The sequence below is a fragment of the Gracilinanus agilis genome, chromosome 5 (genome assembly GCF_016433145.1).
Source record: "Gracilinanus agilis isolate LMUSP501 chromosome 5, AgileGrace, whole genome shotgun sequence".
In the NCBI taxonomy this organism is placed as follows: Eukaryota; Metazoa; Chordata; class Mammalia; order Didelphimorphia; family Didelphidae; genus Gracilinanus; species Gracilinanus agilis.
The window spans coordinates 309,649,356-309,663,301 of NC_058134.1; the positions used below are offsets into that span (position 1 = coordinate 309,649,356).

General features: G+C 51.6%; 1 protein-coding gene across 1 annotated transcript in view; it reads right to left on the minus strand.

Moving 5' to 3' along the window:
- Window positions 1-13,946, minus strand: part of ACO2 (aconitase 2) — a 29,016-nt gene that overhangs the window by 7,621 nt on the left and 7,449 nt on the right. Inside the window, exons 2-3 of the mRNA XM_044678151.1 lie at window positions 2,227-2,369; window positions 1,629-1,887 (exon numbers count right to left, since the gene is read on the minus strand). Of these exons, the coding sequence (XP_044534086.1) occupies window positions 1,629-1,887; window positions 2,227-2,369 (402 nt within the window). The remainder of the gene's footprint in view (window positions 1-1,628; window positions 1,888-2,226; window positions 2,370-13,946) is intronic.

Here is a 13,946-nt window from a genome sequence, read left to right on the forward strand (position 1 = left end):
GACACAAGTGAAAAAGAAAAGCTGTCAGCACCTTTGCTCTGACCCCCTTCTCCACCCAACCACCGCCCAACCCCTCCCAGGAGCCAGGCCACGCTTTGGTCCAGCCCCCAAATCTCCCTTATTCCCCGAGCTGGCTGAGCCCCTCAGAGAAGACATCCCGAGCCAATCAGAGACAGTATGAGCGAGTTCCTGTGGGCCCCCAACGAGGGATCAGGCCAGAACAGAAGGGGCCAAGAACCAACCCTCCTACCCCGGAGGTCAGGCTGGACCAGGTCCAGTGGAGGTGGCTGGGATGCCTCACACTCGCCCTGTGCTGACCACATACCTGAGGCCGGCTGTGGGCGCCTTTCTAGCCATCCCATTTGAGAGGGAGATGAACCTAACGGGCCCTGTCCAGCATGGAAAGGGGAACTCAAAACCTGGGAGTCAGGTAGCCTCACAAGGATCCAGAAAATGAAGGGCAGCACGGGGCAGGCCTGGAGACCAAGCCCTACAAGGCCTGAGGATGTGAGATGGGCCGAGGAGAGGGTCAGGGAGGGGAGAGGAGCTGATTGCCGAGTCCCAGGATCTGGAATCATTGTTGTTCGGTTGTGTCTGACTCTCGGTGACCTCATTTGGGGTTTCTTGGCAAAGACACTGGGATGGTTTGCTGTTTCCTTCTCCAACTCATTTTACAGACGAGGAAACAGAAGCAAACAGGGCTAAGTGACTTGCCCAGGGTCAGACAGCTAAGACACTGAAGCGGTTTGCCATTTCCTTCTCCAGCTCATTTTATAGATAAGGAACTAAGGCAAACAGGGTTCAGTGACTCGCCCAAGGTTACACAACTGGGAAGTGTCTGAGGCTAGGCCCTCAATCCACTGGGCCACCTTGCTGCCCAAGTATCTCGAGGGGGTCACATAAAGAATTCAGCCTGTTCTGTATGGCTGCAAAGGAGAGGAGCAGGACCAAGGGGCATAGCTTTGTCCAAAGTGAAGTTTTCACTTACAGTGAGAGCTGCCCTATGATGGGAAGGCCTGGCCCCATGTTCCCTGTCCTAGCAGGAAGGGCTTCCAGAGGGCAGCTGGGCTCTTCTCCTCTGAGGCACTGCCCCCCCCCCCCCCCCCAGGGCTAAGGGAACAGGAATCGGAGAGAGGGCAAAGGAGAGTCTAGCAGCCTCAGGAGGAGAGGGATGGGTCTGAACCCCAACTCAACTGCTAAAGAGCTGCGTGGCCTCAGTCAAACTGTCCATCCTCTCTCTGTCCACTATGGCCCCTTCTAGGTGACAGAAGTTCCTGCCTTGTGGGCACTGGGTGAATGCTGAAGAAGCTCATGCTGTAGGAGATGGCAAGTGTGCCCACCTGGCACACAGTGGCAGGAATAGGGCCAAGATTTAGGGGCCCTCAGGCCCAGCTGAGCCACTAGTTGGCTAGAAGTGGAAGGGGGTCGGGAAGCCGTGTCAAAGCTCTGAAATGCCCCAGTTTTCAGCCAAAAAAGGGCCCGAGGCTTTCTGACTTTTGCCTTTGTGTGTGAGCCGGGCCGTTCAGGGTCCCAGATGGGACAACATTCTAGACCAAGCAGTCCTTGGCCAGGGGAAGCCCAACCCCTCAATGAACTGACCCACTTGACGCTGCAGCCCACCCATGCACCTTGGCTCGGCGGAGATCCTTGTCACCACCGAGCTGGGCCTCAATCAGGTGGTCACAGTGGATGGTGGATGGCACGGCCACTTTGGGCAGCCCGCTGCTGATAAACTGTAGCATGGCCATCTGTGCTGTGGCATCCTGCATGGCCACGCGGTCTGGTCGCAGTCGCAGGTACGTTGTGCCTCGCTCGATTTCCTGGTTGAAAGGGTCATCCAGGTGGCCATACACAATCTTCTCAGACAAGGTTAGTGGCCGGTTCAACCTGTGGAGAAGTGGGAGGTGGGGACCTTAATCCCTGCCAGCTAGGAAATGCCTAGGAGAATGCCCTTTGTGCCAGCGTCCTCTGGGAACAAAATGGGGTGTGGGGAATGAAGGAGGAATGTCCCCTTCCGGCCCCAGAGACCCAAAGTGCACCTAGCCAAGAGCGGCCTAGACGACACCGAGTGAGTTCCTAAGCAAAATATGTCATTTTTCTAAAAAAAAAAGCAAAGAGGAGTGAGCCTGCCAGGCGTCCAGACTTTGGTTCTTGATGGCTTGGCTCCAAAGAGATCCTCCCAGCACCCCAAAACCCTCTACGGCAGTCCAGAAGCCCCTTCCCTACCTTTTCCGGACGATGTTAATGTTCTTTTCCAGGAGCTCATAGTGGATGTAGTCATGGGGCTCAAAGTGGCTCATGGCCACCTTGGCTGGCCGGCATAGGATGGAAGCCACATGGTACCTTCGGACCCCATTGCCCAGCACCTTCTGTAAGGAGAGAGGAGATGACTGAGCCGAGTAGTGGCCAGCGTGTGGAGCTATGAGTTTGGAGAAAACCTCCTGCAGGGGCAGTTTTAGGACTGACCAGGAGAAGCGACGGGGAAAAGAAGCCATCTGGGTCAGGCCCTCGCACTCAGGACAGCAGCCTTAAAAGAACAATGGCTCTTAGGTCTGCCATGTGCTCATGCGATGCAGCCCAGCCTTGTTCCTCCTGAACGACATGCCCTGGCCTCATTCTGCCTGGGCCAACGGGCAGGCTGGACCTCCCGAGCACCCGTGTGTTATGAAGGGCAGACAGCCAGGGAATGATCTGGATGAGGAGAGAGCTGGCTTGTGTGTGACTTTAGGACTACCCGGCATTTCCTCGAGAAGCTGCTACTGACCGGTTACCTCGGGTGTCCCCCTGCCTAGAAGGGAGAGGGGCTCACGATACCGTGGGCAGGGGCTTCTCCTAGAGCTCAGAGGGGCCTGGACCTAGCCTGGCACTGGGCATGGCCCCTCTGGCCCTCAGAAAACCACCACCACAGCTCAGGAATATGAACACAGAGATACCAGAGGCCCTTGGTGTAACAATTAAAATTGATAAAGGCTGATATTATGAGGAAAACTAATATTTTATTTAGGCCCACGTTGATAGAATAAATCGGACCACGCGCCTAGCTAAGATCTCTTCAAACTCCCCGCCGGTCTATACCTTCCATCTCCTTTGGCTGCTTCGTAGGAAGAGACCTCAAGCCTCCTTGGTCAATACTTAAAGCCGGGCTTTGCGTTCGAGACGTCATCACGTCCAAAACCGGAAACCCGTTGCATCACGGAAAATGTAGTCTCAAAGTCCCTCACATGTCCACAGGAAGTTGGTCATATATCTACATATCTTGAGGCTTAATACTTCTAATGGAACCCCAGTAATTTTAAATAACACATTGGTCAGCCCTTAGGGGCTAGAGAAATGGCAGCATTAGGGCCACATCTGAGGAGTGGAGTGATGAGTGGACCAGTGAGAGTGGATGGCAGCTTGAGCTTGGACAGGCAAGCTGGGCCCCACCTTCTGTCCCTAGACAGACGGACGACAACTTGAGCCTCTGATGGTCACATGGAGATGTCAGCTCACCTGCCTATGTGGAAGTAAGAGGCGGCTCTGGCCACACACTCAAGAGGAGCACCATAGGCCACAGAAAGGTCCCCCCAAGGACACAGGAAGTGAACCTAAAGGCTGGATTAACACATCACGACAGGCAGGCCCAGGAAAAGGGACTCTAGTCCGGGGCTTAGTCAGGAGACGCAGGTGGAAGTCCTGACTCAGTGAGAAGGCCACTGAGCTGATGGGAGCCTTATTTGCCAGCAGGGCACAGTGGGTACAGTGACTCACAGGCCTGGCCTTGCTCCTTATGCCCCAGGGGACGAGAACAGCCATGCACAGAGCCTCTCCATCTCCAGCCTTTGGCCTCTTTCCCTAGAACATGGAGAGGCAGGCAAGGCAATGGATGATGCTGGCATTAAATGATGTTTATGGAAGAACCTGTGTCTCTCTTGGGTTTTAGGGCCCTCTGGGTGAGGAAATGCCCTTCACCAATACCGGCTGGCTCCCTTAGAGAGTTGTCAAAGGGGCTAAGAGACTTGTCCAGGATCCCACATCTGCAATGGGCCAGAGGTCAGCCTGGCTCTACCCATTGCGCCACACTGCCCAGGGGTTTACGGAGCACTAGAAATCTTCCAAAGCATGTAAATGCATTCTCTCCTCTGAAACTCAGAAACACTTTGTAGTCACCCCATTTTACAGATAAAAAACTAAGGCTCAGAGTAAACTTGAAGGTCTGTCTTCCTAATTCCAAATCCAGCCAAGCTGCTGCCCTTTAATCCCCTGAACAGAGTTCTTGCTGTCATTATGCAGAAACCCAAAGATGATGATGAAGCACTTAGCAGCCCAAGAGCGAAGCCTGCACTAGCCAGGATATAATCACCCCCAGACCAGGTTGGATCCCCGACAGGAGACAACAAGAGCTGCCAGCACTGAGAGGTGTACAAAACAGTTCTGTTATTCCCATCTTACAATGAAGTGACTTGTTCAGGGCCACACAGCTCCTAAGTATCTGAGGTGGACTGGAACTCAAGTCTTCCTGACTGCAGGCCCTCGCACCATTAACCCAGCTAAACTTTATTTTTTATTTCATTTTATTTTATTTTAGAAAGCTTCTCAATTTGCATCCAACTCCACCAGTTCTTTCTCTGGAGGTGGATCGAGAGCATTCTTTGTCCCAAGTCCCTCAAGAGTTGTCCTGGATCATCGCATTGTTATTAATAGCAAAGTCTCTCACATTTGATCGTCCTACGATGTTTCAGTGACTGTGTACAATGTTCTCCTGGTTCTGCTCATGTCACTCCACATCAGGTCATGGAGGTCTTCCCAGCTCTTCCCAAAGGAATCCTCCAGTTCCTCCTTCCACTCCCATCATAGACCACAATTGGTTCAGCCATTCCCTGATCAAAGGCCACCCGCTCAGTTTTCAATTCTTGGCCACCACAGAAAGAGCTGCTCGAAATGCTTTTGTATAAGCAGGTCTTTCCCCCCCTTTTTGATCTCTTTGGGGTGCAGGCCTAGCCGTGGCATAACTGGGCTCATCTTCTTTAAAGGAAAACAGTAAGTACATCCACACATCTACCACGAAGGCTTTACATGGGCATCCCAAGAAAACATATTGGTTATTGTTCGGTCATGTCCGACTCTTCACGACCCCGTTTGGGAGTTTCTCAGCAAAGATACTGGAGCAGTTCACCATTTCCTTCTCCAATGGATTAAGCAAATAGTGGTTAGTGACTAGCCCTGGGTCTCACAGCTACCAAGTGTCTGGCCTAGATTTGAACTGAGGTCTTCCAGACTCCAGGCCCAGCACTCTATCCACTGAGCAGTCAAGCTGCTAATAAAACCTACCTTTCTATGAAAGCTGGAGGGCTGAGGGAGGCTTGTGCCCAGAAGGGAGGAGCACTCATTGGTTATCTCTCACCCCCTGAAAAGGTCCTCTGGCAAGTGAGTGTGAGGTGCCCTGAGGTTCTCCCCCCTCAGTTCATAGTCACAAAAGGCTTGCTGTTCTCTTCCCTAGGGGAGCCAGGCCTGCCCTAGTGGCTCCTTCCACAGTCTACCTAAGCAGGGCACAGGCTGCGGCCAATGGGCTCACAGGGACAGGACAAGAGGAGGCCATGTTCTTAGAGCTGAGCTTCTCTCCTCCCAGCCACTGCCTTTGCTTGGTGCAGAGACCTGCATTTCCTGCCTGTGCCACCTCTTGGGTGGGTAGGGGTTACATAACAAGATGATGGGTTTCAAGATACGAGGGGCCTTCCAAGGAAAGGCACAGTCTAAGCTAACTGCCTCATTTTACACATAACGAAGTCAAGGTCTAGAGAAGGAACATGACTTACTCAAGTTGTCACAGGACGGAAATCCAGTCTTGGGACCCCTGCCCCCAGGGCTCTTTACACTAGATCCATGAACATGTTCCAAGGATTACTAGAGCCAAGATTCCAGCACAAATGCTGACTCTATCGCAAGAGCCATCACTCAGGCTCACAAATTTGCTCAGCATATTCTTGGATTCTTTCTTTCTTTTTTTTCCTTGTAAAAATCCTTACCTTCTGCTTTAGAATCAACACTGTGAATTGGTTTAAAGGCAGAAGAGCCATAAGGGCTGGGCAATGAAGGTTACGTGACTTGCCCAGGGCTACCCAGCTAGGAAGTGGCTGAGGCCAGATTAGAACCCAGGACCTCCCATCTCCAGGCCTGGCTCTCCATTCACTGAGTCACCTGGCTGCCCTTTGGATGTTTTACTTTAAAGGATCCATCCTATGGTCAAGCTGGGGTAGTGGAAAGGGCAATGCACCAGAAAAATCCCTCCACACCTTCCCATCCCATTCTTTCCCAAGTTTTCCTAGAAATTCTTCAAAGAGGACCCACCCAGTGCACTGATCAAATTCCTTGGGTTCTTTATGTTTAAAGGTACCAATGTCATACCTAGCTGTCCAAGTTAGGTCATTCTGCATCTAAGCTGTGACTGCCTGCAATATCGATGCACCAGTTCAACAGGCTGCCCGTCATGAGCCGGGTTAGAGAGATTTTCATCCACTTTGTTTCTCCAGTATAGATGGTTTCTAGGAATAAAATACAAAGCCAGCAACTCCCAGGAGAGCAGAGTGACCACACAAGCAGCCAGCACTACTACACAAACTCAATCAACAAATACTGAAAGTTTCCAGCCAAATCCAACCATCTGCTGATCCTATGCTCACATTCTTCTTCCCTATGCTTGGAGAATGTGGTCCACCCCACCACCCCCAGAAGTCTAGATTCTTCACCACCGCCCAATCCAACTGGCCAACCCAAAGGAAAGCTCCTTCATGAAGGCCTCCCTGATCCTCTCCTTCCTACCCTCTGCTCTCCACTGCTACTTGCATGACCCTAGGGAATGGAGGAACTGTGGAGTCCATTCCTGTGCAAAATCCTATGCTCCACCACCAGGTGCTGGCTGCAGTCATGGCCAACTCGCCACCTCTTGGAGCCTCCGTTTCCTTACCTGCAAAACAGAGATGCTCCTGGTGCAACTTCCCTCACGGGACTGTTGGGAAGAAGGTGGTGGTAAGCTGCCTAGGGAAATCTGGCCTGCTGTTTTGGATGGAGATGATCAAAGAGGACCAAGGGAAAGCTATGAGCTTTGCCTTACAGAGAGCTTTTCTCATGGCACGAGGCCGAGTTTGAGTCTCTGTTCCAAAGCTTTGACAAAGGACTGGTTCCTTTGGGGTCCAGACACAGCAGAGGGGCTGCCCCGCTCCTGGCAGAAGACGTGGGCTCAGGGTGCATTATGTCAGACACAGGTTTGGGCATGAGGCCAAGGCTGGAATCTGCTTTGCGTGAGTAAATGGACATTTGTTACCAAGGGTTTCTTCCCTTTGTTCACTGGGCGGTGCAGGGGATGGTACAAATACAAGCTAACTGAAGAAAGCGTTAGCTACAAGATGCCTTCTGAGTGTCTGCTTTCTTCTCTGTCAGGCTCCAAGGCCAGGGACCTGTCTCCCACCTGCAGATAGTGCCTCATCTCAGTCTCCCCTGCTCTCCTGCCCTGGCTTCCTTGGGAAGAGGCTCAAGGAGAGATCCCTCCCTCCAGCAGGGCAAGGCCTTTGGAACCAAAGGGCAGGGGCCTCTGGGTGTTTGGAAGCAAACTGCTGGCTGCCTCCCCTGGAGACACACATTCCGAGAGCTCCTCCAGGACGCATGGGGACAGCAGACAGGTTTCCTATGGATTCCAATCTGAACCGTCCAAGAATAGCGTCTTCAACCAATTTCCAATCCTACACCTAGAAATTCTACCATTAGACACTGACTTCTTCGAATCAGCTCCTTTCTTTGTTCCTTTTTAAAATACGAGTTCTAGCCACACAGATCATGTTTGGAAGAATTTCTTATTATCCTGAATTAATATAATATAATATAATATAATATATAATAAAACATAATACATATAATAATAGAATAAAAAACATCCCTGAAGCCAGGGGCCAGAATCCTGCATGACCACCCAAGATACCTGGAACAATTCCGGAGGGTGTGAGGGGCTTCGAGTTAGATCTGTTTGGTTCATCTCCTATACCTCACTCACTCCACAAAGGGGCCCCAGGGCTCTGTCCAGGATCTGGTAAGGTCCTCAGGGGCTGAGAATGAGTCTCCCATATTACAGAGGAGGACTCTAGGGCCCAGCCCAGGCAATAGGTGGCACAGCAGGGCCTTGGATTCTACCCCACTGCTCCCTAGCCTAAGCTCTGGCAGGTCCTGGAAAGGCCCCGGAGGGGCCCTGGGAACCTGGTGTCTAAGCCAGCCTGGAGAGAGGGGAAGAGAGGCTCGGCTGCCCACCAACTGGCATTTTTTTGGCCACAACAACAGAAGAAGGCTGGAGACAGAGAAGGGACTGCACACACTTGGGAGGATCTGTGCCAGTGGACTCCCAGAGCCTCCAAGGATTGGCGAACTTTTCCTAAAGCTTCTCCTCTTCTCATGACAGCCGTGGGAGGTAGGAAGGGCCAAATGATCCCACAGAAATGATGCTACACACTGTGCTTTGTAACCATAAATAACTACATAGATGCAAGCAACTGTTTTTAACAGAAAAAAACAAACTGAAGGAGACTTGGGGGGAAGACCCCCAAGGAAAAGGGATGGGACAGAGTCAAGGGCTTCCTACATATTCTTCATCTGGGGCTCTCATAGAAGACAAGTTGGGCCCAGAGTGCTGGAGCCTTGTGAATGCCTGGCATCTCGCCCTTTTGAAAGAAGGCAGGGGAGGGAGCTCCAGCTCTCAGCAGCCTGGTCTTCCCTTGCCCCTTGAGCCCAACTGGTCACAGTCCACCTCTTTTCCTCAGTCTCCACCAGGCCCAGTCTCTACAGGCACAGTGATTCTACCCTTTTTCCTTCAGAGGGAGGGGGGACAGATCTCAGCTGCTGATCCCGTGCCACAGGGATCTTTATGCCCCAGTAAGAATGTCTGTCCTTGCCATCTCCAGGAATCATGGTACAAATTTACCCAACTGGACCTTGGAACACCCATCAGAGATGAGATATTACCACAAGTCATGAACTTTGGAAGGAGAAAACCCAAGATGGTACCCGATGACTCAGCCTGAGCTACCTTGTCTTGCTGCAGAAAAGGAAGCTCTGGGTGGTAGATTCCGGGCCCCAGTGGGGCCCTGCTCCTCCCCAAGGTGATCACCATGTGATGTGGTAGCCAGGATGTCTGGGTGACTCAGCACCCCTCTTATTTTGGTTCTGGTCTCACAACTGGACCCTGGCTCAGGAGCTGGACTTCCAGCTGTGCGAGGTGGCCTAGGAAGCCCAGCAGCTCCCTTCTAACTCTCAGGCCCAGGGACTCCAGCCAACAGGAAATCCATTTTCCCCGTGAGAGCCCTTCACATTCTAAAAACTAGTGCCTCACTCCCTCACTCCCCACACTGCCACCGCCTACATCTCAGGGGATGCTTCTGGATCTCTCCAGGGCTCAACTGGCCTGATCCGAATTCAATCTATTCATTAAGACCCCTCCCAAGAGTGGGAACCAGGCCTGCGTGCACTGATCCTGCTGGGCCTACCTTGAGGACAATCGCTTCCCCTCCAGCAGACACTAGGATCCTGTGGTGGCTGGTCCCTCAACTCCCTCAACGGCAGCCATGTACCCTATCACGCAGCCAGAGGGCCAGGGACCCCAGCAGAAACTCAAGATTTCCCAGTGTGAATTCATGCCAATGAACCCTGGAGTCAGTCATTTACTCCCATTATGGATCGTCATGGTAAGGAGGGCTGTAAGGCAGGGCCTGGCCCATCTCTATTATGTGACTGCTGATGAGCCAGGAAAATGGGAGCACAGGGCAGAAGAACCCCAAGTTTCTACTAACTTCATAGGGGCCTCTTGCTGGAACAAAGGAAACTTCTTGGAATGGCTACCCAAGGCCTGACACCCCCCCACCCCCACCCCGGGTAGTCTTAGCAGGAGACTAAGAGAGGCCCAGCAGCGAGGTTCAAATGTCACCCAAACTAATCAACTGGCATTTACTTTTCAAAACCAGAGTTTTACCAATGCCTTTAGTTTTACATTGAAATCAGGGTCAGGATACCCTTCCTGGGCAGCCATCTCCCTTCCCAGAAGGCTAAATAAGACATTTTTTTCTTTTTGAAAAAGGAAGAGAAAAAAATTTCAGAGAAACCGATGAACTCATTGAAAAACCAATATGAGGGGGAGCTGGGTGGCTCAGTGGATAGAGCCAGGCCTAGAGATGAGAGACCCTGGATTCCAGTCTGGCCTCAGATACTTCCTAGTTGTGTGACCTTGGGCAAGTCACTTAACCCCAACTGCTCAGCTCTTACCATTCTTCTGCCTTGGAACCAACACACGATATTGATTCTAAGAGAGAAAGTAAGGGTTTAAAAAGAAAAAGAAAGAAAAACAACGTGATGTGAGCTGCAAAGTCCCACCCCCTCGGCCCAGGATCTCCACAGAGGTCTCCTCCTCTCTCTCCTCTGCGGCCCAGCTGGGCCAACTCCATTGAGGCAGGCTGGAGAAGACTGATGGGGACAGATGCTGAGGAGGGGCGGACGAGACAGAGAAGCAGGGTGAGGAGGCAAACAGAAAAGACTGCCACAAAGAAGAGATCAGGGAAGCTGCGCCCCAGCCTTCCCTGGGTCCCTGCCCTTGGCAGGAGGGGGAGGGCCACAGGTGTGGCACGTGGCAGAGATTTCCTTTTTAAAGACAGAACATTTCACTTAAAAACAATTTTCACCACTTGTTTTTTTAATGCAGAGTTCCCAATTCCCTCCCCCGGGGAGACGGCAGCCGAGCCCTCCATGAGCACTGGATGCGGTCTTTGGCTTCTTCCAGTACTGCTCGCTATGCTGCTTTTTGTCATCGTTCATGTGATTTTTGTCATAAAAAAAGGCTATTAGTTATCTAGGAAGGGGAAGGGGAATTCTGGGGGAAATTCTGAGAATGGAAATCAAAAAGCCAGCACTAAAACCTCTCATGTTGTCTCTCTCCTTCCCTCTCTCCTCTCTCTCTCTCTCCTCTCCTCCCCCTTTACCTACTGTCTTAGAATTGAAACTAAGTGCTGATCCCCAGGCAGAAGAGAGGTAAGAACTGGGCAAATGGGGTTAAGTGACTTGCCCAAGGCCATCCAACTAGGAAATGTCTGAGGCTAGACTTGAACCTAGGACCTCCCTCCCATCTCCAGGCCTGGCTCTATCCACGGAGGCACCCATCTGCCCCCACCCCCTGCCTTTTTTATAGCATCTACTGTGAGCCTAGCCCAGAGGTGGGTGCTTTGGAAGGACTCAACCACAGCCACCCTGCCCTCTTTCAGAGTTTCCTTACAAAATCATTAAAGGACGAGCCACCAGACCTTTGTGTTAACATATTTACACAGCCATCTGCTACCGAACGGGGAAGAGGTCAGGCCATGGTTGAAGGCAAGCTGAAGAGCTTTGGATGGACACAGGAGGGCATGAGGGACCCGTCTACTATTGGGAAAACAGCTGAGGGCTGGCTTCCCTCTGAAGCTGGGGCAGGGATCACACTTCCAGAGGACCAGCCAGAATATAGGGCTTGATCCTGGCCTACAGGGGCCAGTGACTGATTTTACTTGGTTCCGAGGCTATTGACCCCATCTTTGACCCAAGCCAGCAGCCTCCTGATAATGGCTATAAGGGCCAGGAGACACAGGAAGCTGTGACCTCATCAGACTTCAAAGAAAGCCCCTCCAGGCACATGTCCTACTGGCCCAGTTGCCATTCTCATACATGGAAGGATACAGTGTTCCCCATTAGTCCCTGGAGGGAAGCCACCAACGACTTGCTCACACCTGGAGAAATTCATGAAGTGCCAAATACAGCACCATCAATGCCCTGGGTGCCTGATGACCACTGGCCATAAGGCCTTGCTTGAAGGTCCTTAGAGACAAACAGGGGGCCCCGGGGCCACCACAACCCTCTCTGGTGTGGCGTTTTACCACACGGGTCTCTGCATCACAACACTGTCGGTGGAGCCCTGGCACCGCCACTGATGGTGCCTCTCCAAGGCATCGCTCTTTCCTACGTGGAAGTCCTCGCGCCCGCTGTTCTGGTTCCCCCGCTTCATTCTGCTCCATTCACAGAGGTCTCCCGGGGTCTCGCCTCTTGTTCAGCTGTGCTCCAGCTGAGGGTGCTCCCTTAGTTTCCTTCTTGGCCATCACAGAGCTGCTCTCAATATGTTTGACTAAATGGGCCTTTTGGGGATCAAGGCCTAGCAGCGGTTTCGCCTATTTTGGATTACTCAGGCAGAGGCACGGGACCGGCCTCAAGAGCTGGACAATGTTATCAAAGGTCACAATGGTCTTATTTTTACAGAGAGGAACCCAGGCTCTGGGAAGGTCCCTGGGGCAGAGCCAGATTTCTGACTTTGGTCCCCAATTTGGTGCCTCACATTGTCAAGTTCTGGGTTCAAAATCCTGGCTCTGACCCTGAATGTGTCTGTGGTGGTGAGGGTGAGCTGTTTGGCTTCTCTCTCCATCTCTGTGAAACCTTCGCGTATGTCAGCAATGGCAGTTGTGGGGGTCACTCGCTTCTCCTGCAGTCAGGGGCTTCACCGTAGAAGGGAGGCAGGCTGGGGCATCTCCCAATCTTGTGGCTTGGACTTCACTCAGACAGGAAGGCGCCATCTTCTGCCAAATGGACAGTGAATCCTCTTTTTGGCAGAGAAGCACAGGGAAAAAGGTTCTTCTCCATCTCAGGAATGCTGGTCAGAATTGGCATCGAGATCATGCAGTCACATGGGGAGGGAGGAAATAAAGACTGGACTAAAGCCAGCTGGCAGGGAACGATGGTCTCCCAGAACCACAGGCTTAAAGCCTCATCCAATTGGAGAGATGAGGAAACCACAGCCCAGAGCCAGGAGGGTCCCGCCCAAGGGCAGAGCTGGCCCATGTAACGCTTTAAATCAGGAGTTCGAAACTGGGGGTTGGGAGGCTGGAACTTGGTTTTTCCTAAAAATACTTTAGGATTTCAACAGAATTGGGTTCCTTTGTAATCCTGGGCTGTTCATTTGATTCTTTTAAAAACAACGTTCTGGCCTAGAGATGGGAGGTCCTAGGTTCAAATCCGGCCTCAGACACTTCCCAGCTGTGTGACCCTGGGCAAGTCACTTGACCCCCATTGCCTACCCTGACCACTCTTCCACCTATAAGTCAATACACACAAGTTAAGGGTTAAAAAAAAAAAAATTTTTTTTAAAACAAAACAAAAAAAACAACATTCTGAGAAAGGATCCTGGAGACTAAACAAAGGGGCCCGCCACACAAGGGACATCGAGAACCCTCATTTCAGCAAATGTACAACTAGTAAGACAGGAGACAGCAATTCTATTTCTCTTTAGTCATCTTCTCCTTCATAAATATGCCTGTGCCATATCCTTCGTAAGGAAACTCTGCTCCTTTCTGCTGATTTAATATTTCAGTGAGAAGCCCCCAGCAAGAGCGATTCCATGGAGGCAGCTCCCATCGTTAGCCCCCTCTTAACCTTCTTAAAACCTCTCATCTTCCATCTTCGAAACAATACTGTATATTGGTAAGTGGTAAGTGGTAAGGGCAGGGCAATGGGGGTTAAGTGACTTACCCAGGGTCACACAGCTAGGAAGGGTCTGAAGTCAGATTTGAAACCAGGAGCGCCCATCTCTAGGCCTGGCTCTCTCTCCACTGAGCTACTCCACCTCCATTTGGGGTTTTCTTAGCAAAGATACTGGAGTAGTTTGCTATTTCCTTCTCCAGCTTACTTTACAGATGAGGACACTGAGGGACTTGCCTAGGGTCACACAGCTAGTGTCTGCCTATATATTGGCGATATTTTTCATTTCCTGGCTGTGTAGGGATTGTTCCCCCACACCTAGAATGTAAGCTCTTGAGGATTTCTGCTGCTTTTACTCTAGCACTTCCAGACCCCGCCCTACCACAGGCACTAAATAAATACTCTGTTAGATCTAAGGTTCCTAGTCAACATCTGAACTGCAAGATGGC